Raw genomic sequence first — 27,932 nt, 5'->3', positions numbered from 1 at the left:
ACGGAGTGGACTGCTTCTCTTTGGGATTTCCAGTAAATGTATTCATATTGTCCAGCGCTGCAGACCGGTTCCCATTCCACTTGCTAACATTTGTACCTTTTTGGGGTGTTATTGAGATTGAAACACCATTTGAGAACCACTGCAGCAGAGGGATTAAGGAGCGCTAGAGAATTCCCGGAACTCTGCTTTTTTCACGTTGTATACATGGTTGCCTGCCCTCCCGGAATGGCCGAGAGTCTCACGAAGATCAGGTCCCCTTCCCGGGCCCCCTGGAAAGGTGGGCAAATCTCCCACACACACCCCGGAGCCACTGAAACAATATCTGTAATTTGTGGCTTTTTACGTTTATAACATTATTTTAGTCCTGCCCCCTTTTCATGGACCCACAAATTGTGGAGTTTGTATGGAATGGGGCAGGGCTTGGTGGCATCAGCCTTGTCCTGTCCTGCAGCATTTGCTCTCCTCTCGCTTCTTCTGGAGAGGCACAATTAAAAGTTGCCAGCCCTGTGTTTATAGCACATAACGGACTGTCTAGCTAGTTCAAGATATTTTGCTGATACAGGAAATCATTGTAGGCTTATTAACTCCCAATGCCTTCAGCTGAAGTGTATGAAAAGACGCACCCAGGGCCACTATACTTCATAAGGAAAGTTGATTTGTACAGCGTCCAGCCTGATTGTCTGGCCAGTGGCGATCCATGACGGTACGAAGAACTGGAGATGGAACGGTTCTTTGTCCTCCTCATCTATGGTGATATTTAACATGTTCGTTGGTATATAGTCTATTTTAATGTCATGGTTGACCAAGTAGTCTGATAATGGACCAGTTATAAGTGTTTGAGGTTCTAGTGGCTTGTACTGGCTGTTCTCTTCTGGTTGTAAAGTCAGGATAGGTGTAAGATCTTCCAAACCATTCTGCAGGTTTATTCGGCTCCCCGCTGCTGGTCTGATATCGCTTAGATCAATCTCGCCCCCGTTAATTATAACTGGCGAGTGGGGAAGATCAGCTTCCACATCTTCACTGACCATCTCTTCTATTTCCAGTGTCTCCGTTTCATCGTAGTTGGAACTGCCGGACGGATGACTGGGAAGAATTCCAATTTTATCCTTTAAGACATAGTATCCAATCACAACAAAAGAATAACATTAATAAAATACAGTTTTCATTTATAAAGTACATATTTTCTTCTTGTATTGGGAATGTGAATTATTATTTTATTTGTCAGGGACCTCTTGGATGCTGATCTTCATGCTGGAAGTCTAGAAGGCATCGATGGTTCTACAGTTGGAAAATTCATGGCCAGAGTTCCTGCTGATCTGTATTACAGCAGATAGATACAGACCAAACTTTTCTAGAAGCACCACAGCAAAGTGTGACACCCCAGGCAGGGAAGGGGAACTGCATGGATTTTGAAAGGTGCAGGGTGCTAGAATGAACACTAAATCCCAAGTCTATATTGTGGTTACATGTCCAATTGATGTAATATTCCATATGCCCCAAGGAATCTGGGAGGAGACCTTTTTATGAGTTTGTAAATTCTAGAAGCGTATAATAGACATTACAGGCAGAACATTCTATAATTACGGGAATTCGTGGAATTCCAATGGTGATGTTCTCTGTATTTGTAATGCTGGTGAAACAGACATATACTGACATGCTGCGATTGGGTCGGATGCACTCACCTTCGTAGAGATGTACTGCTTGGCCCACTTGCAGTTAGCTGGGTCAGGGACAGCTTTGTCCCACCAATGCGGTAGGATTCCTAATAGGTGGATTCCCATCCTGGAATATATGAAGGAATTGGTTATCCATCTAAGGGTACCTCGTAAATAAAATAACCCCAATAATGACACATAGCAACACTACACACCTATGAGTTGAGTGTCACAAGACCCCCGTGGTCATGTATGATGTGGGCATATGAAAGGGTTACTTCATACAAAACCACCTGGTCTGTCTAAAAGTGAATATACCAACCAAAATGAAATACACGCTCCGACCACCTCTAAGATTTAGTTCAACAGCTGATTATTACCCATCTGCAATCACAGCCACATTTTATCAGCACTACTGTAAAGCAAACTGTTCCGTGCCTACAACAACGTAGAAGGGGAAATCCATTCCAAACAACAAAACCATCCAATGGGTTTCCCTACCAACACCCCCGCGTGCAGCGCTGCTTAAGTCAAGACTTGTGCGGCGCTGTAGGGAGATCAGGCCGCTGAGGATGTCAAAGTCCCTCCCTCTTAACGGCTGGGCCCGTCTGCATTTTTTACTCCCAGAAAACGCTGCCCACAAATGCCGGCTGCCAATCAGCATGACTATAAAGATCACAGGCCGTCGTATGTGCAGCCCCCCAGTAATCATCAGGGCTGCGGCAGCCCTGCGTACAGAGCTGAATCGTCCCATTGGAAACAAGACAATGTTATACCTATTTCTTCTAGAGGGGTGTATTTGTCTAGAATTTCTGTGCTGCAGATTTGGGTACTTGTGTATTTTGGCGGCGCCCATCGCATCGCATACCATAACGCATGCGATGGTATGCGATGCGACGCAATTTTGTTGGTTAGTGTATGATGGCATACAATTTTCAAATTGTATGCCATTGTACATGGCATACAATGCGATGCGATGCGATTAAACATTGTATAAGCACCCTAATGGGTGCTTATACAATGTTAAGCACCCTAATGGGTGCTTACAATGTTAAATGCACCCCCACGCCACCCCCCCACTATAAACGTGAACCCGAAGCGTGGCGAGCGCAGCGGTACGCGTCCTACGACCTTTTCATACCCCCACTATCCACGTCGGCGTGGAGTCGAGAATAGATTAGTGTGGCGAGCGCAGCGAGCCCGAAGCGTGGCGAGCGGACGCGGATACCTGTAAAGCCTGCGAAGGGACCTGTGAAGCTCGCTGCGCTCGCCACGCTTCGGGCTCGCCACACTAATCTATTTTCAACTCCACGCCGACGTGGATAGTGGGGGTATAAAAAGGTCGTAGGACGCATACCGCCGCCCCTTGCGGGCTCGCTGCGCTCGCCACGCTTCGGGTTCACGTTTATAGTGGGGGGGTGGCGTGGGGGTGCATTTAACATTGTAAGCACCCATTAGGGTGCTCAAAAGCACCCTTTAGGGTGCTTATACGATTTTTCATCGTATAGGGGGTCAAAATCGCATCGCATGCCATCGGGTACATGGCATGCGACGCGTTCATCGAACGATGCTGAAATCGGGCGCCGCCAATATACACAACACAAGTACCCAGATTTGTAAATTCAAAAAAAAAATGTCAGACTCTAAGCCACTTTATGTGCTTCTCGTTACTTGCTCACCTTTGTTTTGCAGATGGTACGCAGTACAGAGTGAGTACTAATAAGGGTATTATGATCACAATGATAATCGTGTATTCTGTTTGTGTCCCTAGAAAATAAAATGCATCACGGGAAATAATGAAAAGCCAAGAATTACATTTAGGCAGACGATACAGTATATGTACAGTAGTCACCTACTGCTGTCATTTATGGTCTAAGGGGGGGGGGGTCTATTCAATTCTGTATATCAAAGTGCCTCCAGAACTTTTTCCAAATCATGTCCAATCAATTGAATAACTGAATTTAATACAGGTGGAGTCCAGTGAAGCTGTAGGAACATCTCAGGGGTGATCAGTGGAAACAGGATGCACCTGAGCTCAATTTTGGCTCCATGGCAAGGGCTGTGAATACTTATGTACATGTGGTTTCTTATACACCGTTCTCACTGCCGCAAAAACCTGGGTTTTTGCCAGGGCAAGCAGTCATTTCCTGTCTCAGTGTGAAAGTGTGTCCTGTCTCAGTGTGAAAGGGTTTTTGCGAATTTCCCGGGTGTTATGCCCCGAGAATTACACACAGGTTTTTTGCAGGGTTTTTCCTGGGAAATACATGGGTGTATGGCAGTGTGAACAGGTTAGACCCGGGTTTTTCTCACAATGCAAAAAAGCAAGTTCATTGCATTGCTCAAAGCTGCTCTTTAAACAGCCAATCAAAGCTGCTCTTAGATGCCACACACTTGATGGCAGGCATACCAGGGGAAGCAGTGTGAATTGGGCAGACACTGGAATTTCCCAGGGCTAAGGTGCAGTATGAATGGGGTCTGCAGATCTGAGATGCTCTGTGCCCCGACAAAAACCCGGGATTTTGCAGGGGCGGCAATGAGAACGCAGCATTAGTTTTTTTTTTTTTTTTTTTAATACATTTGTAAAAATCTCCCCAAAACTTTATTTTTACATTGTCATTATGGGGAATTATGTGTATAATTTTGAGGGAAGTAATGAATTTATTCCATTTTTGAATAAGGCTGTAACATAACAAAATGTGGAAAGATTGAAGCGCTGTGAATACTTTCTGGAAGCATTGTAGATGGATGAATGGATAGAACATAGTACAGGAGAGAGATGTAGGGTGGTAGAAGTAAGAAGAGATCACTCACCTTCCTGCCGCAGAGCAAACTGGAGAGTGTCCGGGCTTTCCCCAGCGCCATTGGAGCAGGTCATCCATATAATGTACTGGACGTTTTCCTCAATGCTACCAAGGTCATACTGATGGAAGGGCGACTGATTGGAGAATACTGGGGGGGAGGGGGCAAAACACAATGTTGTATATTCCCATTATACCATGGGTGTGTATATATATATATATATATATATATATATATATGTTTAGTAAAATAAAATGACCTAACGCCACTATGACTTAGAGAGCAGAGCTGGTAATATGTGGACATTCTGAAGCCTAAGGAGGTCATTGCTAATATATACTCTTCTAATCTTTATTTGAACCCACAGTAGTTAATGTAAAGGAGCCCAGGACTGGGTCACGCTGAGAGTGTTTCCTGGCTTCACACTGGGGTGTCAGTTTGATTCTCTGTATATGAACTAATGTTTACATTATGCTAAAGTTGCCTTAGATGGCGTACAGCATCTGGGTCATAGATCGTGCAAACCAGGCTCTAAATAATGTTAAAACAGAAGAATTAAAATACCCCCCCCCCCCCCCATTTGACTGTATACTACACATGGTATATGGTTTATACTATGCTGTATGGTGTATATTATGGTGTATACTATGCTTTATGGTGTATACTATGGTATATATGGTATATGGTTTATACTATGCTGTATGGTGTATACTATGATAATATGTTTATCTTATGCTGTATGGTGTATACTATGATAATATGGTTTATCCTATGCTGTATATTATGGTGTATACTATGGTGTATGGTGTATATTGTGCTGTATGGTGTATACTATGGTGTATGGTGTATATTGTGCTGTATGGTGTATACTATGCTGTATGGCGGATATTATGGTGTATATTGTGCTGTATGGTGTATATTGTGCTGTATGGTGTATATTGTGCTGTATGGTGTATACTATGCTGTATGGCGGATATTATGGTGTATATTGTGCTGTATGGTGTATACTATCCTGTATGGCGGATATTATGGTGTATATTGTGCTGTATGGTGTATATTGTGCTGTATGGCGGATATTATGGTGCATAGTGTGCTGTATGGTGTATATTGTGCTGTATGGTGTATACTATGCTGTATGGTGTATACTATGCTGTATGGTGTATACTATGCTGTATGGTGTATACTATGCTGTATGGTGTATATTATGGTGTACACTATGCTGTATATTGTGCTGTATGGTGTATATTGTGCTGTATGGTGTATACTATCCTGTATGGCGGATATTATGGTGTATACTATGCTCTATGTGTATATTGTGCTGTATGGTGTATATTGTGCTGTATGGTGTATATTGTGCTGTATGGTGTATACTATGCTGTATGGTGTATATTATGGTATATATGGTTTATACTATGCTGTATGGTGTATATTATGGTGTACACTATGCTGTATGGTGTATATTGTGCTGTATGGTGTATATTGTGCTGTATGGTGTATACTATGCTGTATGGTGTATATTATGGTGTACACTATGCTGTATGGTGTATATTGTGCTGTATGGTGTATATTGTGCTGTATGGTGTATACTATGCTGTATGGTGTATATTGTGCTGTATCTGTATGGTGTATATTATGGTGTACACTATGCTGTATGGTGTATAGTGTGCTGTATGGTGTATACTATGCTGTATGGTGTATATTGTGCTGTATGGTGTATACTATGCTGTATGGTGTATATTATGGTGTACACTATGCTGTATGGTGTATATTGTGCTGTATGGTGTACTGTATATTGTGCTGTATGGTGTATATTGTGCTGTATGGTGTATATTGTGCTGTATGGTGTATATTGTGCTGTATGGTGTATATTATGGTGTATACTATGCTGTATGGTGTATACTATGCTGTATGGTGTATATTGTGCTGTATGCTGTATATTATGCTGTATGGTGTATATTATAGTATTTGGTGTATATTATATGGTGTATACTATGCTGCATGGTGTATATTATAATGTATGGTGTATACTATGCTATGTGGTGTATGTTATGCTGTATGCTGTATATTATGCTGTATGGTGTATACTATAGTATTTGGTGTATACTATGCTATGTGGTGTATGTTATGCTGTATGCTGTATATTATGCTGTATGGTGTATATTATGGTGTATACTATAGTATTTGGTGTATGCTATATGGTGTATATTATGCTGCATGGTGTATATTATAATGTATGGTGTGTATTATGCTGTATTATGTATACTATGCTGTATGGTGTGTACTATGCTGCATGGTGTGTATTATAATGTGTGGTGTATATTATAATGTATGGTATGTATTATGCTGTATGGTGTATACTATGCTGTATGGTGTGTGCTGTGCTGCATGGTGTGTATTATAATATGCTGTATTATGTATACTATGCTGTATGGTGTGTTCTGTGCTGCATGGTGTGTATTATAATGTGGTGTATATTATGCTGTATGGTATATAGTATGGCATATGGGGTATACTATGGTATATAATCTCGGTCTGCAGAACTCTCCTGTATTATTCTATGTAATATTGTGTGTTACATACTATGAAACTCCCTGGTGGTGTCTGTGGACAGGTCGCTCAGGTATATGTTGTGCCGGGTGATGCATCCCATCTGCTGGTCTGGGGAGATTTCCTTCCAAGTGACCAGTAAGGATTTATCTCTCTGAACTTTATAATTAAATACAGGAGAGGCCAGAGGAGCTGTGGACACACAAGAGAGGAACACAACAAGGTTAGGTACGTGACCGCAAATGTCGTCTTGTCATATGGCATTAGTGTATATATGTTAATACTTAGAAAAGACTGGCCACTTATTCAGCGTACAAACTTCAAGTTACAACCTTCCATTGCATTGTAAACAGGAAAGTGCAGGACAGGATATCAAGTTGCAAACCACTAACAAAGACCTCTTGGTTCCTCAGGGGTGGAGCTCTTGCACAGCAAGGGAAGGAGGTGTGCTTTCTGCCAGGTGGTGGGCTTCCTGTCAAGCGGGGGATATATTGAGTATGTTAAATCATTATAATAACAATATGTCTCTCATAGATCAGTACCTTGCTGTTGTGTTGCGCCTGTTGTGACTGCAGGAACGGCGGCTCTTCCTGCCCAAAGCAAGTAGACGCGGAACTGATAACATACACGGGGCTGCAAAAGACCTGGACGTAAAGGTATTGCTATTATATTGCCTGTAAGATCATACTGTTACCATCGGTTCTATCGGAGAGAATGCTCGGTACTCTTTACCTAGCACGGCGCCCACGATTAGAATCGCGGGCGTCGGGGGTAAAATCGCGGGCATCGCGGGTAAATCGCGGGTACATCAAAATCGGGTGCCCGCGATGACCGCGATTTTCCCATAGGGAACAATGTTAAAAAGGCAGATTGACCGCGATTTTTATGTCAAATGCCTCAATGCCCGCGATTTCCACATAGGAGTCAATGTTAAATGGGCTACAGAGCCCAAATAGGCAGAATTAACCCTTAAATGTCCCCCCAAATTTTTTAACGCCACCCCACGATCCACGCCAACCCGAAGCGTGGCGAGCGCAGCGAGCCCGCGAGGGGCGGCGGTACGCGTCCTCCGACCTTTTCATGCCCTACTATCCACGTCGGCGTGGAGTTGAGAATAGAATAGTGTGGCGAGCGCAGCGAGCCACCGAGCCCGAAGCGTGGCGAGGGGACGCGGATACCTTCACAGTTATACGCGTCCCCTCGCGGGCTTCACAGGTGTCCGTGGCGACGCGGACACCTGTGAAGCCCGCGAGGGGACGCGTTTACCTGTGAAGGTATCCGCGTCCCCTCGCGGGGCTCGCTGCGCTCGCCACGCTTTGGGCTCGGTGGCTCGCTGCGCTCGCCACACTATTCTATTCTCAACTCCACGCCGACGTGGATAGTAGGGCATGAAAAGGTCGGAGGACGCGTACCGCCGCCCCTCGCGGGCTCGCTGCGCTCGCCACGCTTCGGGTTGGCGTGGATCGTGGGGTGGCGTTAAAAAATTTGGGGGGACATTTAAGGGTTAATTCTGCCTATTTGGGCTCTGTAGCCCATTTAACATTGACTCCTATGTGTAAATCGCGGGCATTGAGGCATTTAACAGTAAAATCGTGTCCATCGGGCCTTTTAACATTGAGTTCTATGGCAAATCGGGAGCATCGCGTCGCGGGCATCGCGGGTACATTTATGGCCGGCCGCGACGCGACCGACCCGATTTCCATGTTTAACATGGTTTTCAATGGGAAATCGCGGGCATCGCGTCGGTCGCGTCGCGGCCAGACATAAATGTACCCGCGATGCCCACGATGGGCGCCGTGCTAGGTAAAGAGTACCGAATGCTCTATATAAAAAATAATATAAACGTAGGCTTTTGATTGGAATAAAATATCTCCCAGAGCAATTCAAATCTCCTCAGAAGAGAAACGGGCTGAGCTAGATAAAGCCGCAAAACCGTGAAATAAATGGCTTTCGAAGCTTTCTAGTTCTAGTATATATTTCGATAGACATGAAACCTTTTTAAGTGATCAGTGACCCCATCTAGTGGCCAAGAAATAAATTGCTGGTGGATAAGTTACCTGATATCGTCACTGATCGGTTGTGCTTGGGGACTTTAATCCACTTTGTTTGACTGCGATCTGTTCCAGTAGGATCCTCCCATTCTACTATCTGATCCCCAGCCAATGAGTCATTTCCTGTCTGCAGGTCCCAGGTGAGGGTCAAACTGTTATCTGGACCACTGGAGGTGGCGATGGCATTTGTGGGTCCTGGTAAATCTGGAGCCATATAAAATAAATAAATCTCACAGAACTGTACAGTTTTTGTATCTTAGCAAGGGGTACAGTACAGTAGATCACTATTGGGGTATCTGCTAAATAAATATTAAATATTATAATTGACAACCTGACTAATAAACCCAAGATCTTGTATCTTCTTCATTGAATGGTCTCATTAGGATACTATGCTCAAATTCTGGGACCAACTATAGAAACCTATTTGTAAATAATCTGCATAGTTATTAGGTTTTGAAGACGTGGTTGAATCGATTGGAATCTGTTTATTCTCTGGAAATTTTACATTTTTGTTGGTAACTAACTTTTCGAGATATATTTGTCATCATTTTCTCCTTAGTTTATTCATTTATAAATTGCTTATTTGTTGTCATTGTTCTGGGGTGTCCACATCCGCCCTAAGGACAACCATCTGGGATTAAAGATGGGTAATACAGGGCGGGTCTCCCTTATCCGTGTTTTCCAAAAACTGAAATATTCCGAAAACCGTGGGGGACCATCGGCGCACCACCAGGGGACCAGGTAAGTATGTAAAGAAAATATATTCCAAAATCCGCAAAGCAAAAAAAGCTCACAGGTGGGCAAAAACATGCTGCACTGCAGGTGGGGGAGATGTAACATGTGCAGAGAGAGATAGATGCGGGTGGGTTATATTATTTATTGTTTCTGTGCAAGATAAATACTGGCCGTTTTATTTTTACAATGCAATTTAGATTTCCGTTTGAACACACCCCACCCAAATATAACTCTCTCTGCACATGTTGCATCTGCCCCACCTGCAGTTTATCAAGGTTTTACCCAGTTGCTTGCTTTTTGATTGGCTAACAATACTGAATCAGGCCTAATGCATTCAACTGCAGCTATCTGAAAACACATTTATCCTTCTCCAATTAAAGACTCTTCTAAGAACTGTAAATATTTTGGCTGCCATTTCCCCTAAATGAATCACTTAGGATCTAAATGACGAGGTTGCAATTAGAAAAATAGAGGCTAATTTGCATAATTAAGCTAATGGTTGGGTGAAAATGAATTCTCATTTTGAGGGGCTAGAGACATTACTGTTGAAAGCAGATGATTCCTTAGCATTTTTTGGGGGGTGGGGGCTGGTTTTAGGTCTGATATAATTGTTTATAATACAGGCAAGAGCAATGTAGCCCGCAGCTATCAGCTGTACAGGTAAATCCGATATTAGCCAATGACAGAGGGTTGCTAGTGCTGGCGTAACCAACTCTCTGTACTGACAATGACGTACACTTGTGCTGTGCTACTGTACCCAACTCAGTAGGAGACAATGTACCACTGACAAGTTTATCCTTGTGGACAGACCTGTGGCTAATGCACTGGCGCCTTGTGGATCAGCCCCTTCCTTGCCTTTACATTACAATACAGGGAACCCTCACTGTCTCTGGTACTTGTGTCGTTTCACGGCACCACGCTATGCTGTGTTGTCAGGGTAGGGCACCGGCAGCCCAGCATAGTCAGCGTAGTGTCCCTGCGGCAGCCCTGCGTAGTGTCCTCGTCAGGCAGCGTAGTCACCGTACTGTCCCCACGAGCTGCAGCTCTGTCCCCGGCGTCCCTGGCAAGCCTAGTGAGCGCCTCTCACACAGCGCCGGTAACCGCCAGATCCCCTGCGATGGCAGACGCCGGTGGAGAGGTGATCATGCGGACGCCGGCAGAAAGGCAAGTGTGCCTCAGTAATTTGTGCGGCAGGGTACGGCAACCCTGCCCGTGTCGTGCACAAAGGGGGGTGCAAGCGCAAGTGTGTCTCATGCACAATAAAGGACGCATTTGCCAGTGCTCCAGGGTACGTACTGACCAATGCCTCCATTTCAAACCCCCACTATCCACGTCAGCCCGAAGCGTAGCGAGCGGACGCGGTACACGTCCTCCCAACCTGTTCATACACCCACTGCTTAGCTGCTTATTCCAGTCCCATCTGCCCATGCAAGCTAATATACAAGTCCGAAAAAGCACTTACTTGAGATATCCTGGGCGGATACTTTGGTGAATGTGGGCTGGGACTTCCCTCTGGAGTTGTGCGCGTACACAGATATGACGTAGTCTGCTGAGTCAATGTCTTTGGTCAGCCATGTGTTTGTGGTATTAGTGGTGTCGCTGTGCTCATTCCCTCGCTGAAATGTCACTTGGTAGAACCGGATCTGACCTCTGACCTCTGATATATTTAGGTACTTGAGAAGAGATAGTAAAAAAAAAAAAGACTGAAGAACTACCAAGCCGGATTTGGTGAAGGATATTGGGTAGAAGATTAGTTATTCTGTTTGGGCCTGAATTCTAGTAATGGAAAATTTAATTTCTCCCTATAATAAGCCAACCTATTCCCATTACGGTACATGTATTGCGATAGATCTGTCTCTGTAACACGTGTATTTATCTTCATAGAATGACTCCCACTAGGAATAAATGTTACGTGCGCCGTCTTACCTTCCAGAAAATCGTAATGGTCTGTGATTTGTCGCGGATGTTGTGTAGTTTGTACCATATGTCAATCTTCCCGCGTGGAGCTAGTGTGAAAAGGGAAATTTCCAGTTACGCCACTGCGCCCACAACATTTTGCTGGCTTATCGTGGGGCAGGCGCATCGCAGGGAAGGACCTGGCATGCGGGGAGGCCTTGAGGTGAGTTTTGTGGTGATTTGCAAAACTTTAACCCAAACAGCCCAAAGACCCCAAACTGCAGACCCACATCCCAATTCCAGCCCTAAAGTTGCGAACACACGCTACGATTTTTTGACCAGTATCTGTCATTTTGGTCATTCTAAACGATATTGGTCAAAATATCGGCGTGTGTGTGCGCGTCCCCACCGCTCGTTCATCAAGGTCAATTTTGGATATCTTTCACAAAAACCTATAGGGTGAAATACAATTCACAGGTCTTGTTGCTATGGGCAACCAGTCAAAAGCTACTTCTTATTTATTTACCACCCTCTAGAAGATAGTAGACAGGATGTGATTGGTTGCCGATAGCAACATGACCTGTGAAGTGTATTTCACATCTTAGTAAATTTCACCCATTGGGCGGGATGTACTATAGGGAAAATGCGGTAAAACGGGGGTTTTACCGCATTTCCTATGTACCATTACCCGTCCGCCCCATCTCCGCCGGGCAGGGTATCGCCACCTCTGGCTGGCGATACCCTATAGAAGCCTATGGGCTTCTATAGCTGCCCACCTTCCGTGCGACCCCCCCCTCCCCTCCTCCATCGAGGTGTCACAGCCGGGAGGACATCCGGCTGCAGGGGGGAGGAGGAGACGCCGGGGGCACTGACAGCCGCCGGGATGTGACTGAGACCCAGGCACACCACATTACAGGTATCGCGGGGGTCTCCTTCACCGCACCCCGATGCTGGCCGCACATGTTAGTACATATGCGGTAGCATCGCGGCTGGGCGGCGAGGGGCGACGATGTATATTAATACATCTCGGCCATTGAGTCTAACTGGCTTGTTCCTCCTTCATTATTTCATTCAGTGTGTATGCACAAAATAGTTCAACCAGGACTCTGGGGAAGTTCAAGGGAAATTGGTCACCAATGTTTTTCATTGTATACATCGTACAGTGTGAATGGACCGTAACCCTTTGAGTGCCAATGTTGCTGTTGGAGATGTGCGAAATATCTGCTAAAAATGGCAGTTTTGCGCATAGTGACTGTTATTTTTTTTGCCGCAATGTTTAACAAAATTTCAATTAATTGTCATTTGCCGGCAATAACTGAAGTGATTCATATTCCTCGACTTCGACCTTGGCATTTTCAGCGGATATTTTGCACATGTCGCACAGCAACGTTGGAAGTTATCCTGTGCTGCCAGACGATCAAAGGGAGAAATGGAGGCACTGGCTGGCACTCCCCCCCTAGTACATGTAACGTCACAAGATAACCACGAGGGGGAGATAGCGGAAAGGCAGAGAGACACCCTGCAAGGTGGCAAAATGTGCCAATAGGGTGGCAACCCGGCCCTCCGCTCCACCTCATTCTTACACCCAGGTGGCAGCACTGTTAGCACAACTGTCGCAATGCCAGAACATTGTGCTATGTTACAGTGATGACATCTAGGATTCCATCCTCCCTGCTGTATTAATGAGGTCATCACTGCGGGCAGGCAGCAGATGATACAGAATTTCCAAGGAAGACCACAATTTCCCTGAGATCAAACCAACTACAGTAGTAGCACATCACAGGTGCGACCCGCTTCCAGACGCTGTTATCAGGTCCCAAACCAGAGCCGGAATCCTCCATACGGGGAGATAATTATATATTATATCAGTAATGCGATCTCTCACCTACTGCCCAATGTCTTATTATTATTATACTATTGCTGTATTGCTCCTGTCTAAAGTGACATCTGTATTAGGCCTGTATTTTAAATGGATTTGATAGAAGCTTAATTACTATATTCTTAACTTATGGATTCTAATAACAAATATTTTATTTCACATTATCAAGATCGAGGAAGGGGTGGGGGGGTGGGGGGTCATGTTCTATAGCTGTTTTTTATATTGTGCTTGGGTCGGGTTAAGCATGTAAAATGGCTAAGCCTAACCAAAGTGCTGGTCACGACCTGAAAAGTGCCAGTTGGGCACCCAAGTGGGTCAATTTTCGTACATTTCGGTTCACCAGCATGTGGTCTGCAAGCTGAAATGTGCCTCCCCTGTGCCTCAGTGCGCTTAAACAGAACAACAATTGAATTTTGGCGCCCTCTTGTAGTAGCTGCTGGGCAAAACAATTGAATTCCCTCTTGTGTATTAAAATTTGCTTTACTATATATCCCTATAATGTATACGTGTTTGCAGCCGTGCACAGTGGCCGGGGAGTGCCGGGGACGTGCCTTCGTCGGGGTGCCGACTACCTGCTCACTCTGCTCCGAACATTCGCAGGCCCAGTGAGCAAGTCTGAATATGTTCGTATGTGTAGCTTACAGAAATGACACCTCGAACGGTTTGCAGCTTAGAAAGCAAAAAAAACACTGTGAGTTCTGTACATATATACAATATGTACATATTTACCATCCTCTGGGGTGACAGCCATCACTGTCCTGCTCCAGTTACTCCACTTCCCTCTATCGGTCAGGTATCTGCAGGCTGCCTGGAACTGGTACGGTGTTGCTGGGTGTAGCTGAGGCAGAGCGATGGTTCTGTTATTCTGGAAATCCACCTACGAGAAGCCGATATAGAATCTTAGTGCAAGTATTTGATATATTGGAGGAGATGTATTACATCTTTGACAGAGATATAGCAGGGAAGGTGTACGTAACAACCAATAGGCTTCTAACTGCCATTTCATAGGCGGTGCTAGTTAAAGGGCAGAAGCTGATTTCCCCAGCAGCTCGCCGGCAGTCCCGTACTCACAATTTCCCCAGCAGCTCGCCGGCAGTCCCGTACTCACGATTTCCCTAGAAGCTCGCCGATAGTCCCGTACTCATGATTTCCCCAGCAGCTCGCCGGCAGTCCCGTACTCACGATTTCCCTAGAAGCTCGCCGGCAGTCCCGTACTCACGATTTCCCTAGAAGCTCGCCGGCAGTCCTGTACTCACAATTATCCCAGCAGCTCGCCGGCAGTCCCGTACTCACGATTTCCCCAGCAGCTCGCCGGCAGTCCCGTACTCACGATTTCCCCAGCAGCTCGCCGGCAGTCCCGTACTCACGATTTCCCCAGCAGCTCCCCGGCAGTCCCGTACTCACGATTTCCCCAGCAGCTCGCCGGCAGTCCCGTACTCACGATTTCCCCAGCAGCTCGCCGGCAGTCCCGTACTCACGATTTCCCCAGCAGCTCGCCGGCAGTCCCGTACTCACGATTTCCCCAGCAGCTCGCCGGCAGTCCCGTACTCACGATTTCCCCAGCAGCTCGCCGGCAGTCCCGTACTCACGATTTCCCCAGCAGCTCGCCGGCAGTCCCGTACTCACGATTTCCCCAGCAGCTCGCCGGCACTCCCGTACTCACGATTTCCCCAGCAGCTCGCCGGCACTCCCGTACTCACGATTTCCGCAGCAGCTCGCCGGCACTCCCGTACTCACGATTTCCCCAGCAGCTCGCCGGCACTCCCGTACTCACGATTTCCCCAGCAGCTCGCCGGCAGTCCCGTACTCACGTTTTCCCCAGAAGCTCGTTGGCAGTCCCGTACTCACGATTTCCCCGGCAGTCCCGTACTCACGATTTCCCCGGCAGTCCCGTACTCACGATTTCCCCGGCAGTCCCGTACTCACGATTTCCCCGGCAGTCCCGTACTCACGATTTCCCCGGCAGTCCCGTACTCACGATTTCCCCGGCAGTCCCGTACTCACGATTTCCCCGGCAGTCCCGTACTCACGATTTCCCCGGCAGTCCCGTACTCACGATTTCCCCGGCAATCTCGTACTCACGATTTCCCCAGCAGCTCGCCGGCGGTCCCGTACTCACGATTTCCCCAGCAGCTCGCCGGCGGTCCCGTACTCACGATTTCCCCAGCAGCTCGCCGGCAGTCCCGTACTCACTATTTCCCCAGCAGCTCGCCGGCAGTCCCGTACTCACGATTTCCCCAGCAGCTCGCCGGCAGTCCCGTACTCACGATTTCCCCAGCGGGTCGCCGGCAGTCCCGTACTCGCAATTTCCCTAGAAGCTCGCCGATAGTCCCGTACTCACGATTTCCCCAGCAGTTCGCCGGCAGTCCCGTACTCACGATTTCCCCAGCAGCTCGCCGGCAGTCCCGTACTCACGATTTCGCCGGCAGTCCCGTACTCACGATTTCCCCGGCAGTCCCGTACTCACGATTTCCCCGGCAGTCCCGTACTCACGATTTCCCCGGCAGTCCCGTACTCACGATTTCCCCGGCAGTCCCGTACTCACGATTTCCCCGGCAGTCCCGTACTCACGATTTCCCCGGCAGTCCCGTACTCACGATTTCCCCGGCAGTCCCGTACTCACGATTTCCCCGGCAGTCCCGTACTCACGATTTCCCCGGCAGTCCCGTACTCACGATTTCCCCAGCAGCTCGCCGGCAGTCCCGTACTCACAATTTCCCCAGCAGCTCGCCGGCAGTCCCGTACTCACAATTTCCCCAGCAGCTCGCCGGCAGTCCCGTACTCACAATTTCCCCAGCAGCTCGCCGGCAGTCCCGTACTCACAATTTCCCCAGCAGCTCAACGGCAGTCCCGCACTCACGATTTCCCCAGCAGCTCGCCGGCAGTCCCGCACTCACGATTTCCCCAGCAGCTCGCCGGCAGTCCCACACTCACGATTTCCCCAGCAGCTCGCCGGCAGTCCCGTACTCACGATTTCCCCAGCAGCTCGCCGGCAGTCCCGCACTCACGATTTCCCCAGCAGCTCATCAGCAGTCCCGCACTCACGATTTCCCCAGCAGCTCGCCGGCAGTCCCGTACTCGCGATTTCCCTAGAAGCTCACCGGTAGTCCCGTACTCACGATTTCCCCAGCAGTTCGCGGGCAGTCCCGTACTCACGATTTCCCCAGCAGCTCGCCGGCAGTCCCGCACTCACGATTTCCCCAGCAGCTCATCAGCAGTCCCGCACTCACGATTTCCCCAGCAGCTCATCAGCAGTCCCGCATTCACGATTTCCCCAGCAGCTCGCCGGCAGTCCCGTACTCACGATTTCCCCAGCGGGTCGCCGGCAGTCCCGTACTCGCAATTTCCCTAGAAGCTCGCCGATAGTCCCGTACTCACGATTTCCCCAGCAGTTCGCCGGCAGTCCCGTACTCACGATTTCCCCAGCAGCTCGCCGGCAGTCCCGTACTCACGATTTCCCTAGAAGCTCGCCGGCAGTACTGTACTCACTATTATCCCAGCAGCTCGCCGGCAGTCCCGTACTCACGATTTCCCCAGCAGCTCGCCGGCAGTCCCGTACTCACGATTTCCCCAGCAGCTCGCCGGCAGTCCCGTACTCACGATTTCCCCAGCAGCTCGCCGGCAGTCCCGTACTCACGATTTCCCCAGCAGCTCGCCGGCAGTCCCGTACTCACGATTTCCCCAGCAGCTCGCCGGCAGTCCCGTACTCACGATTTCCCCAGCAGCTCGCCGGCAGTCCCGTACTCACGATTTCCCCAGCAGCTCGCCGGCAGTCCCGTACTCACGATTTCCCCGGCAGTCCCGTACTCACGATTTCCCCGGCAGTCCCGTACTCACGATTTCCCCGGCAGTCCCGTACTCACGATTTCCCCGGCAGTCCCGTACTCACGATTTCCCCGGCAGTCCCGTACTCACGATTTCCCCGGCAGTCCCGTATTTACGATTTCCCCGGCAGTCCCGTACTCACGATTTCCCCGGCAGTCCCGTACTCACGATTTCCCCGGCAGTCCCGTACTCACGATTTCCCCGGCAGTCCCGTACTCACGATTTCCCCGGCAGTCCCGTACTCACGATTTCCCCGGCAGTCCCGTACTCACAATTTCCCCAGCAGCTCGCCGGCAGTCCCGTACTCACAATTTCCCCAGCAGCTCGCCGGCAGTCCCGTACTCACAATTTCCCCAGCAGCTCGCCGGCAGTCCCGTACTCACGATTTCCCCAGCAGCTCGCCGGCAGTCCCGTACTCACGATTTCCCCAGCAGCTCGCCGGCAGTCCTGTACTCACAATTTCCCCAGCAGCTCAACGGCAGTCCCGCACTCACGATTTCCCCAGCAGCTCGCCGGCAGTCCCGCACTCACGATTTCCCCAGCAGCTCGCCGGCAGTCCCGTACTCACAATTTCCCCAGCAGCTCGCCGGCAGTCCCGTACTCACAATTTCCCCAGCAGCTCGCCGGCAGTCCCGTACTCACGATTTCCCCAGCAGCTCGCCGGCAGTCCCGTACTCACGATTTCCCCAGCAGCTCGCCGGCAGTCCTGTACTCACAATTTCCCCAGCAGCTCAACGGCAGTCCCGCACTCACGATTTCCCCAGCAGCTCGCCGGCAGTCCCGCACTCACGATTTCCCCAGCAGCTCGCCGGCAGTCCCACACTCACGATTTCCCCAGCAGCTCGCCGGCAGTCCCGTACTCACGATTTCCCCAGCAGCTCGCCGGCAGTCCCGCACTCACGATTTCCCCAGCAGCTCATCAGCAGTCCCGCACTCACGATTTCCCCAGCAGCTCGCCGGCAGTCCCGTACTCGCGATTTCCCTAGAAGCTCACCGGCAGTCCCGTACTCACGATTTCCCCAGCAGTTCGCGGGCAGTCCCGTACTCACGATTTCCCCAGCAGCTCGCCGGCAGTCCCGCACTCACGATTTCCCCAGCAGCTCATCAGCAGTCCCGCACTCACGATTTCCCCAGCAGCTCATCAGCAGTCCCGCACTCACGATTTCCCCAGCAGCTCATCAGCAGTCCCGCATTCACGATTTCCCCAGCAGCTCACCGGCAGTCCCGTACTCACGATTTGTTGCATTTTGACACATGGTGTGCTAATGATGTACTCATGATCTGCACCCATTATCAACAGATCCTAGAGGGGTGATTCTGATTCATGCGCAATGTTTTTTAATGTGCGCACAGTGAACAAAGTGTCCACCAGGCGCTCGCACACAACAGTGCGGGCAGGGGAGTGGGGTGGCGGGCAGTGGAATTTGCACATGGGAACACTCAGCGTTTCATGGGCGTTCCCATGCAAATGCCCCGATGACGTGGGTGCCAGGGGTTGCCACACAAAAAATGTTTGACATGAGTTTTTTCTTTTTGGGTGTCAATGTCAACACCTGTCGACATGGAGTCCCAATTAGTGTGAACTACTTGAACAACACCCAAACCGACCTGCGTAATTTACATTGAGCTGAGGCAAATACGGCACAAGAGACCACAGGGATATAAAACCATAAGTCAGATGTTACCTCCCGCCATATACCCTCTGGGCTGGCTTGGTACTGTAATCGGTAATGCTGCACGTCCTCAGCGGTGTGGACAGTCACGGTACATTCACTGGACGATTGGTGACAGCCTAGTGTTACATTCGTTGGTGGAGGCGGTTTCACTGTGAAGAACAGGAATATTTTAAGCGTTCTGTAACCAATGTCTCATAATATAACTTTTAAATGTTTATTTGGTATTTGACGAAAGGGGTTCTCCTGGCAGATATCTGAGTTATTGTCACGTACTCCCACTTTTACAAAATGCAGTGATTCAGCAGAGTTTATTTTATTTGCGCTTTGACCCGACGCACCTCCGCCACGCCTTATGTATCCGTCATTGTTGTAGAACGAGAGCAGGATTGACTAAGGGGTGGGTTTGTTGTCATTTAGCACCTACCAGACACCAATAGTTATCCTTCAAAATTGATCATATTTCCAAACGCTGATTATGTTGTTTAAACTGAAGCTGCCGTCTATCCAAGGCGGTTTCTAAATAACATCCCGCGCGGCCTGTTCTGTTTGGCAGCGGTTTCTATTGCAGCCTCTGCGGAGTAGGAGCTAAGCACTGACCAATTCAGTAAGTTCTGCGCAGGCTTCATTACATTTAAAGGGATAGAAATAGTAAGCAGAAATGCTGGGATTTATAGCCCCTGAATCCCAACATCGATTTACATTGATTTAGATAGATTTTCATCAAAGAAATTTAGTAAATAAACCACATCCTATCATCGCAAAGGACGGTTCTTACCGCAAGAGCCGTTTTCACTGCAGATTTTTATGGGGCTTCCTTAGTACCTTTGAGAGCAGTACGCTGATGCGACTGGCCACACGTTCCTGCCTGTGAATACTCTGCAGTTATAATGAGGTCACAGAACCCTACGAGATATAGGTACTGGTCAGCTATAGAGCAGGAAATCTCACTCCACTTTCTCATGCTAAGAACGTCTGTCATTTTCCTGTCTCAGACCACAAATTGTCCAGACGGAGAGAAACAAAAGTCACAACTTGTGTTAAACAATCAAAACTGTCAAAAGAAGAAACAAAAATATAATATGTATATTTATTAATTCTGAGTGAAAATTAAAACTCTCCCTCACTTAGGGCCAGATGTATCAAGCTTCAAAAAGTGGAGAGTGACAAACAACCATCCAATCAGCTCCTAACTGTTAGTTTTAAACACAGTCTGTAACATGACAGTTGGGAGCTGATTGGAATGGCCGGGTGTTTATAACTCTTCACTTTTTGAAGCTTGATACATCTGGTCCTTATAATTGTGTATAACTTGTGTATGCCAACGTCCTCTACCCCTCCTTCTTCCCTCTGATAGGCGCTTATTCTCCTGTTCGTATTACGCTGTCAGCCTATAGACTGTTGACAGAATTAGTTTGGACAAACTGTGTGTTCTGTAGTATCACAGTTGTATAGATTTGCAGTCTCACCGACATCGAAGTAGGTGAACATGTAGGGCAGAGAACCGTTGGTTCCGAGCGTATTAGATGTCACCACCTTAGCTGTGTACTGAGCCCCGCGGATGACGGAGACGGGCAGGGTCAGAGACTGGTTTCTTTGGAGGCTGCTTTTGCTGGACACGGTTGCATTGTCCTGCCACAATCTGGAATATAAACACACACAGAACGCTGGGATACGCATGGGACTGTAACATGGATATTTTACTGATGATTACTCTAATGCAGCAAATTCAGGGGTCCAATTACCATATACCTCCCAACTGTCCCAAATACCGTGGGGACGTTCCCGCATCCCTCCCGCAGCCGGCAGTGTCCCGCGGCGGGGGGCAGTTGTGAGTCCCCGGTGTCAGATGCTGACCAAGCATGGCTAGAGGCTCCCAGAGCCTCTGGGCCATGCCCTCACAGCGGCAGAATGGGGGCGTGGCCTCACGGGTCAGCACGTTTATAGACCATGCCCCCTTTGCAGCAAGCCACACACCCTAATTTCGGGCTCGCGCCATTGTCCCTCCTTACAGGAGCTAAAAGTTAACTTTTAATTTATTCAGATAAGATAAGGTAGACATACATAGACAAACAAACAGATAAACAAATAATATTTGTTTATCTGTTTGTTTGTCCATGTATGTCTACCTTATCTTATCTGAATAAATTAAAAGTTAAGTTTTAATAGAAACATAATACAAAGAGTGCCCCACAAAAAGAGTCTTCTTTTTCCTCTCCTTCTAACATTGTACATTTTGGACTCAGGGGAGCACCGCCAACACACAGACCTTTACCCCACACAGGGATATTACGTTATACTAAAAGTTGGTATCAGGCAACCCAGGCCAAATCCCACCTTAAGGAGTGAGGGGGGTCTCTCTTGACCCAACTCACACCGGGTGGGAACAACCTTGTGCGACTCCCACAACCCTCTCTCTCCCAAGGAGCTAAAAGTTGGGAGGTATGTTACCATGTCATATTTGCGGCTAATTCGGAGGATACTTTATATCTGCGGTTAACCCATTTTAGGTAAAACTTGCCTTTAACCCGTTTGCGTCTATTGCGTCTGCAGAAAGAGACATCTGACGAAAAGTTTGTATATTGCAATATGATCCTGGAGTAGATCCCGCAGAGATCGCATTGTATATGCCATCCCATAGTACATGGGCCGCTAGACGTGGAATGTTCATGAATACAGATGAAAACCACAACATGTAATAACCACAAATAAACATTACACACATATATATATAGACAGAGCGAAACTCAACTGTAAAGTGCTGTTGGTGGCAATAGATGTCTCTCGCCCCCACTCCCACCTGCACGAGAGTCCCCCGGTGTCCCCTTCCTGCTCACAGGTGATAATCTGTGGCCGATCCGGCGGCACTGCAACACAGCGGCATACAATAGTGTCAGATACAGGGCCAGATGCACAAATGGAGCGGGATAACGCAGCAGCCAATCAGCTCCTTCCTGTCATTCTTCAAACCCAGCCTGTGACATGGCAGCTAGAAGCTGATTGGCTGGTGGATTATCACTCTCCATTTCATCACTTATGAGTTGCCCATAGCAACCAATCAGATTCTGTTCATTATCTGCTAGAAGGTTCTAAATAAATAAGATGTAGAATCTGGTCAGAATCTGGTTAGAACCATCAAACCTTTCAGGGGCAGATGTACTAAGCCTTGGAGATTGGGGAGAGATAAAATACCAACCAATCAGCTCCTATCATTTTTCAAGCACAGCCTGTAACATGACAGTTAGGAGCTGATGCCAAAATGCCAACATTGAAAATGTTGAATGGTCAAAAAAGTAGAAGTATATTTTTTTATTTATGTCAACATAGGTCGACACGGACACCGTATTAATATACTTCTTCCCCTCGCTGCGCTCGGCATGCTTTGGGCACGGTGCCTCCTGCGGTCAGTACACTGTTATATTCCCCCTCCTCGTTCCCTGAGATGGTAGAGTATGAACAAGTCTTTTTGACCCGTCAACAGTTTAAATGTCGGTATTTTGACCATGTCGGCATTCCCTACTTGCCCAGCCATCAGGAACAGCCGCGAGTTTCTAAAAATCGGCGGGCAAATATCCCACTTTCCAGCCTTCAGACCCCTCCCCTCAGCCCCTCACAGCAGATTACAAGTGGGAGGTCCGTGGGAGGTCCGTGGAAGGACAGGATGACGCAATTCCACGCTGTACACCTCTGATTCTGGCTGTATATATTATCTGCCACTTACGTCCAACATGTATGTCCGTCCCGCAGACCAGCTTGCAGTTCCAGCAGGTGAATGTTGTCGTTCCCGGAGGAAGATGGAGATCTCTGACGGTGACGGAATCTGCGTTACTGTTCCCCCATTCTTGTTCAGTGTTCTCGTTGTGGATTTTTGCGCTCCTCATGGGGCATCCTGTATTATGGGTGATGGTGCAAGTGAGGGTAACTGTGCTGCCCAGGTGGACGACATTGCCAGGGCTGACATCCATTCTAGCTTTGGTGCATTCGTCTGAAGATAAAAGAACCCTCGTCACTCACTCTTAGCTTATACTGTAATTATTAACAAATTTCATTAATCTAGTTTACCCAAAGACATTAGCAGTCACAGAAAATCAGCTACAGGTTTTTTGCATGGGAGTGGGGTAGTGCTGCAGCTTCACCTATCTGCCAATGTGACAATGATTAATGGTGCTGAGCATCGGGTGCCAATGCACACTGACTGCACAAGTGTTCAGTCCAATACTGGGAGTTGACTAAGTCCCATGACACTTTGCACAAGAGGTCAGAGGCTGAGAGGTTTGTGCTGAGCTCTGCTTGGTGGAGCTCATCACATGCTTCTCAGGCCCATGGATAACAGCAGCAGCAGCCTCGTCATGGGAGGGTTTTTAATCAGAGGCAGCGCTGAGCCTGTCAGGGCTGCTACAGAGTAAGGTACAGAGGGACAAATACAGGCTTTTCATTTAGTGTTATATAAATCTATATATATGTTTATATACATGCAGTACATGCTGTTGGTGTGCTGCTGCTGTGAAGGGGGGGCAATAACACCCCCCCTTCGACTTTAGAGGGTTTTTTTTCACCTATCTTAAACATTTTGGAGGAGTGTCCTAATTGTGGGAGGCGGCAACGCATACCTCTCGGCGGCCCTGCTGGGCAGTAAAATCCTGCATTGAATATGTGATCCACAGTAAATGGGCCCCTAGTGACTAACCTCATTGAGTAACGTATACCAACCTGCACTCAGTTTCATTATAAGACTCAGGAAGATCACCACCGGCAAGGACATCCAAAATCCTCAGCATAAGCAGAACATCAGGGATGATTGATTGGGCCGGAGAGGAAAGGAATCTTCTGACTGGGAGAGAAGACGCACGTGCTGGGGTGACGAGTAGTCTTCTGCATTGTGGGACATGTTACATCACACAAAATAGGAAACGTACACTGTCCATGATCCATCCACAGGGATGTGTCACATATGCTGTGTCAGCAGAGATTGGGGAACTGTGCTCATATAATGGCCAAAGCATTTGATTATTATAACACACTTTGGGGTGTATTTATTAAGCAGTGAAAATAGTGGATAAGTGGCACTGTGGAGAAGTTGCCCATGGCAACCACAGTCAGCTGCTACATATCATTTTACAGAATGCACTTGGTAAATGTTACTTCAAAGCTGATTGGTTGCCATGGGCAACTTCTCCACTGGGTCACTTCTCCGTTCTTGAGTGGGGCACGCAGGGAGGATTTCTGGGTACCCAGAAACCCCTTTTACAGACCATGGGCTAGATTTTCTAAGCTTCAAAAGTGATAAAATGGAGAGTGATAAACAGCCAGCCAATCAGCTCCTACCTGCCAATGCACAGACTGTGTTTGAAAAATGTCAGACAGGAGCTGATTGGCTGGTTGTTTATCACTTTTGAAGCTTAGAGAATCTGGCCCCAAATATTTTCTTTTCATGTAATGTAGCCCCCTGCAGTGGCTCTTGAGTATTAATGCCACCTCCTCAGGGCCGGTGCAATAACATTGGGCACCCTAGGCATATAAACCCAAATGCGCCACCCCCCCCCCCCCCCCCGGCGCCAAGGAGGGGGGGGGAGTTGGGCAGGCAGCAAATTGCTGCTGCGGCTGATCAGCGGGGGGGCTAGGGTGCGCCAGCCGCCTTTTACCGCTGACCGGGGGTGCGGGCGCAGATTGCCGCTGTCGGGGGGGGGGGGGCCAGCGGCCGTGGCAACCAGGCTGGGTAGGGGCAGCGGAGGCTGCCACCCGCAGATTGACTCTAGGGGCCACCCGCCGAACAGGAGCTTCCACTGACCAGGGGAGGGGGGGGGGCAGCGGCAACCAAGCAGGGTGGGGGGCGACTGAGCAGATTAATTCCAGGGGGGGCGGGGTACGCTCACCTGCTCCTTCCTGGCCTGGTACTTTCCTTCCAGGAAGCGCTGCTGCTGCTCGCATGTTGGAAGGCTGCAGGCAGCTCACTACCGCCCTCCAGTGGCTGGCGCCCTAGGCAAATGCCTAAAGCTGCCTAGTGGTGGCGCCGGCCCTGCACCTCCTCTTCAAACACATATCATGGGTTTTGCAGAAATCATTTATAGATCTACATATCTATCTATCTAAAAGGCTATCTACTCCTCACCTCTATGGGGTGAAGTAACGCCACTTACCACTAGAGGCCACCGGATGAACCAAATTTGTGTGATTAAAGATGTCCGAACAGAAAGTGAAAGCAATTTTTGCAGGGACACTGATCTGTTTTAAGCACGCTGGATAAGGAGAGAGGGAGCTGTGAAGACAGAGTTTGGAGGAGCAGATGTGGACTAAAAACTGTCACAGCTCAAAGTTAATGTCAAAATGGTCACAGTACATTGTGAAAGTACATTGCACAAGCATTGTCATTTTGACGCGCTGTTAACTAGTGTGTGTATATATATATCCAAAAATATACTGGTAGGCTAATTGTCTCCCAACAAAATTAACCCTAGAATGTCTGTGTGTGCGTGTATATGTGGTAGGGAATATAGAGTGTAAGCTCCGCTGGGGCAGGGACTGATGTGAAAAATATTCTCTGTACAGCGCTGCGGAATATGTGAATAATTTTATATATATATATATATATATATATATATATATATATTTATTTATACCGGTTCACCTCAATCTCGCCATCTCTAGAACCTGCCCCCCTTCAATTCCTGTGTTTGCCTCTTTTGTCCTCTTCAGTGGACATTCATTGAATGGAATGAAGAAGTGTTTGTGTGCGTAGAATATAACATGTAATAGCATTGAGCACAGTAGGGAGCACACTGTTTAGCACAGTAGGGAGCACACTGTTCAGCACAGTAGGGAGCACACTGTTCAGCACAGTAGGGAGCACACTGTTCAGCACAGTAGGGAGCACACTGTTCAGCACAGTAGGGAGCACACTGTTTAGCACAGTACGGGGGCACACTGTTCAGCACAGTAGGGAGCACACTGTTCAGCACAGTAGGGAGCACACTGTTCAGCACAGTAGGGAGCACACTGTTCAGCACAGTAGGGAGCACACTGTTCAGCACAGTAGGGAGCACACTGTTCAGCACAGTAGGGAGCACACTGTTTAGCACAGTACGGGGGCACACTGTTCAGCACAGTAGGGAGCACACTGTTCAGCACAGTAGGGAGCACACTGTTCAGCACAGTAGGGAGCACACTGTCACAGCTCAAAGTTAATGTCAAAATGGTCACAGTACATTGTGAAAGTACATTGCACAAGCATTGTCATTTTGACGCGCTGTTAACTAGTGTGTGTATATATATATCCAAAAATATACTGGTAGGCTAATTGTCTCCCAACAAAATTAACCCTAGAATGTCTGTGTGTGCGTGTATATGTGGTAGGGAATATAGAGTGTAAGCTCCGCTGGGGCAGGGACTGATGTGAAAAATATTCTCTGTACAGCGCTGCGGAATATGTGAATAATTTTATATATATATATATATATATATATATATATATATATATATTTATTTATACCGGTTCACCTCAATCTCGCCATCTCTAGAACCTGCCCCCCTTCAATTCCTGTGTTTGCCTCTTTTGTCCTCTTCAGTGGACATTCATTGAATGGAATGAAGAAGTGTTTGTGTGCGTAGAATATAACATGTAATAGCATTGAGCACAGTAGGGAGCACACTGTTTAGCACAGTAGGGAGCACACTGTTCAGCACAGTAGGGAGCACACTGTTCAGCACAGTAGGGAGCACACTGTTCAGCACAGTAGGGAGCACACTGTTCAGCACAGTAGGGAGCACACTGTTTAGCACAGTACGGGGGCACACTGTTCAGCACAGTAGGGAGCACACTGTTCAGCACAGTAGGGAGCACACTGTTCAGCACAGTAGGGAGCACACTGTTCAGCACAGTAGGGAGCACACTGTTCAGCACAGTAGGGAGCACACTGTTCAGCACAGTAGGGAGCACACTGTTTAGCACAGTACGGGGGCACACTGTTCAGCACAGTAGGGAGCACACTGTTCAGCACAGTAGGGAGCACACTGTTCAGCACAGTAGGGAGCACACTGTTCAGCACAGTAGGGAGCACACTGTTCAGCACAGTAGGGAGCACACTGTTCAGCACAGTAGGGAGCACACTGTTCTGTAGCCTTCTGGAAAGATCAGTTCAGTTGTGACTCGTTGCACGTGTAGCCACAGATAGAGCATGACATCGCATTGCAGGTTTGCAGTACGTGCAGTCCATGTTTTCTGCCGCTAACCATGGGGGACAACCACCGATAATGTGTCAGTGGGGTACATTTGCGAACGCTTCTACAAATGGAAATAGGTGATGTTGCCCGTAGCAACCAATGACATTATGTCTATCGTTTCTCTTTTGCATCCTAGAAAATTCTAGAATCTGATTGGTTGCCATGGTTGCCGCTTCTCCTCCCTGATCACCGCTTCATATATCTACACCTGAGGGTTTTGCAGCTTAGTACATCGCGCCCATAGTGTCCGGTGATAACACAGCAGCAAATCATATGAGAGGTCGGAGCTGATTAGCTGCTGCATTATCCCTGCACACTTTATCACTTCACCAGGCTTCATACATCTGGGTGGGAACAGACGTCGCCATAGGGAGCACTAATCCATATGACTGGTGAAACGATTGCTGTAACTGAACGCTCGCATGTGGGAAGTGGGGCTCATTCAGAAAATGTCACACCAGTATTTACTCCTTTTACTAACAATGAGGGATACAGATTACAAAAACGGACTCACCTGCGCTGTCCTGGTGCCCTGCGGTACTTCTGTGTATATGTATGTCAGATGTGCCAGTTCTTTACCAGTAGTGCCAGGCAGGCACTTGGCATGGCTATTGTTCTGTATGACCTCTCTGTGCAGAGCACACCTGGACAATGC

The 27,932-nt window shown here is 48.1% G+C and overlaps 1 protein-coding gene across 1 annotated transcript; it reads right to left on the bottom strand.

Moving 5' to 3' along the window:
• Positions 1 to 81: 81 nt before the first annotated feature.
• Positions 82 to 27,932, bottom strand: IL12RB2 (interleukin 12 receptor subunit beta 2). The gene is made up of 16 exons (XM_083158251.1): positions 27,792 to 27,932; positions 23,771 to 23,891; positions 22,782 to 23,045; positions 21,813 to 21,927; positions 20,530 to 20,702; positions 19,073 to 19,212; positions 14,292 to 14,439; positions 11,714 to 11,793; positions 11,250 to 11,460; positions 9,059 to 9,256; positions 7,544 to 7,645; positions 7,035 to 7,193; positions 4,467 to 4,604; positions 3,335 to 3,422; positions 1,683 to 1,782; positions 82 to 1,106 (listed from the first exon to the last, which is right to left on the bottom strand). Exons 2-16 carry the CDS (start codon positions 23,820 to 23,822, stop codon positions 633 to 635), a joined length of 2,442 nt encoding a protein of 813 aa, XP_083014377.1. The 5' UTR covers positions 23,823 to 23,891; positions 27,792 to 27,932; the 3' UTR covers positions 82 to 632.

Source organism: Crinia signifera, chromosome 8, assembly GCF_055691185.1.
Source record: "Crinia signifera chromosome 8, ASM5569118v1, whole genome shotgun sequence".
NCBI lineage: Eukaryota > Metazoa > Chordata > Amphibia > Anura > Myobatrachidae > Crinia > Crinia signifera.
This window is presented reverse-complemented; position numbering and strand designations above follow the sequence as displayed.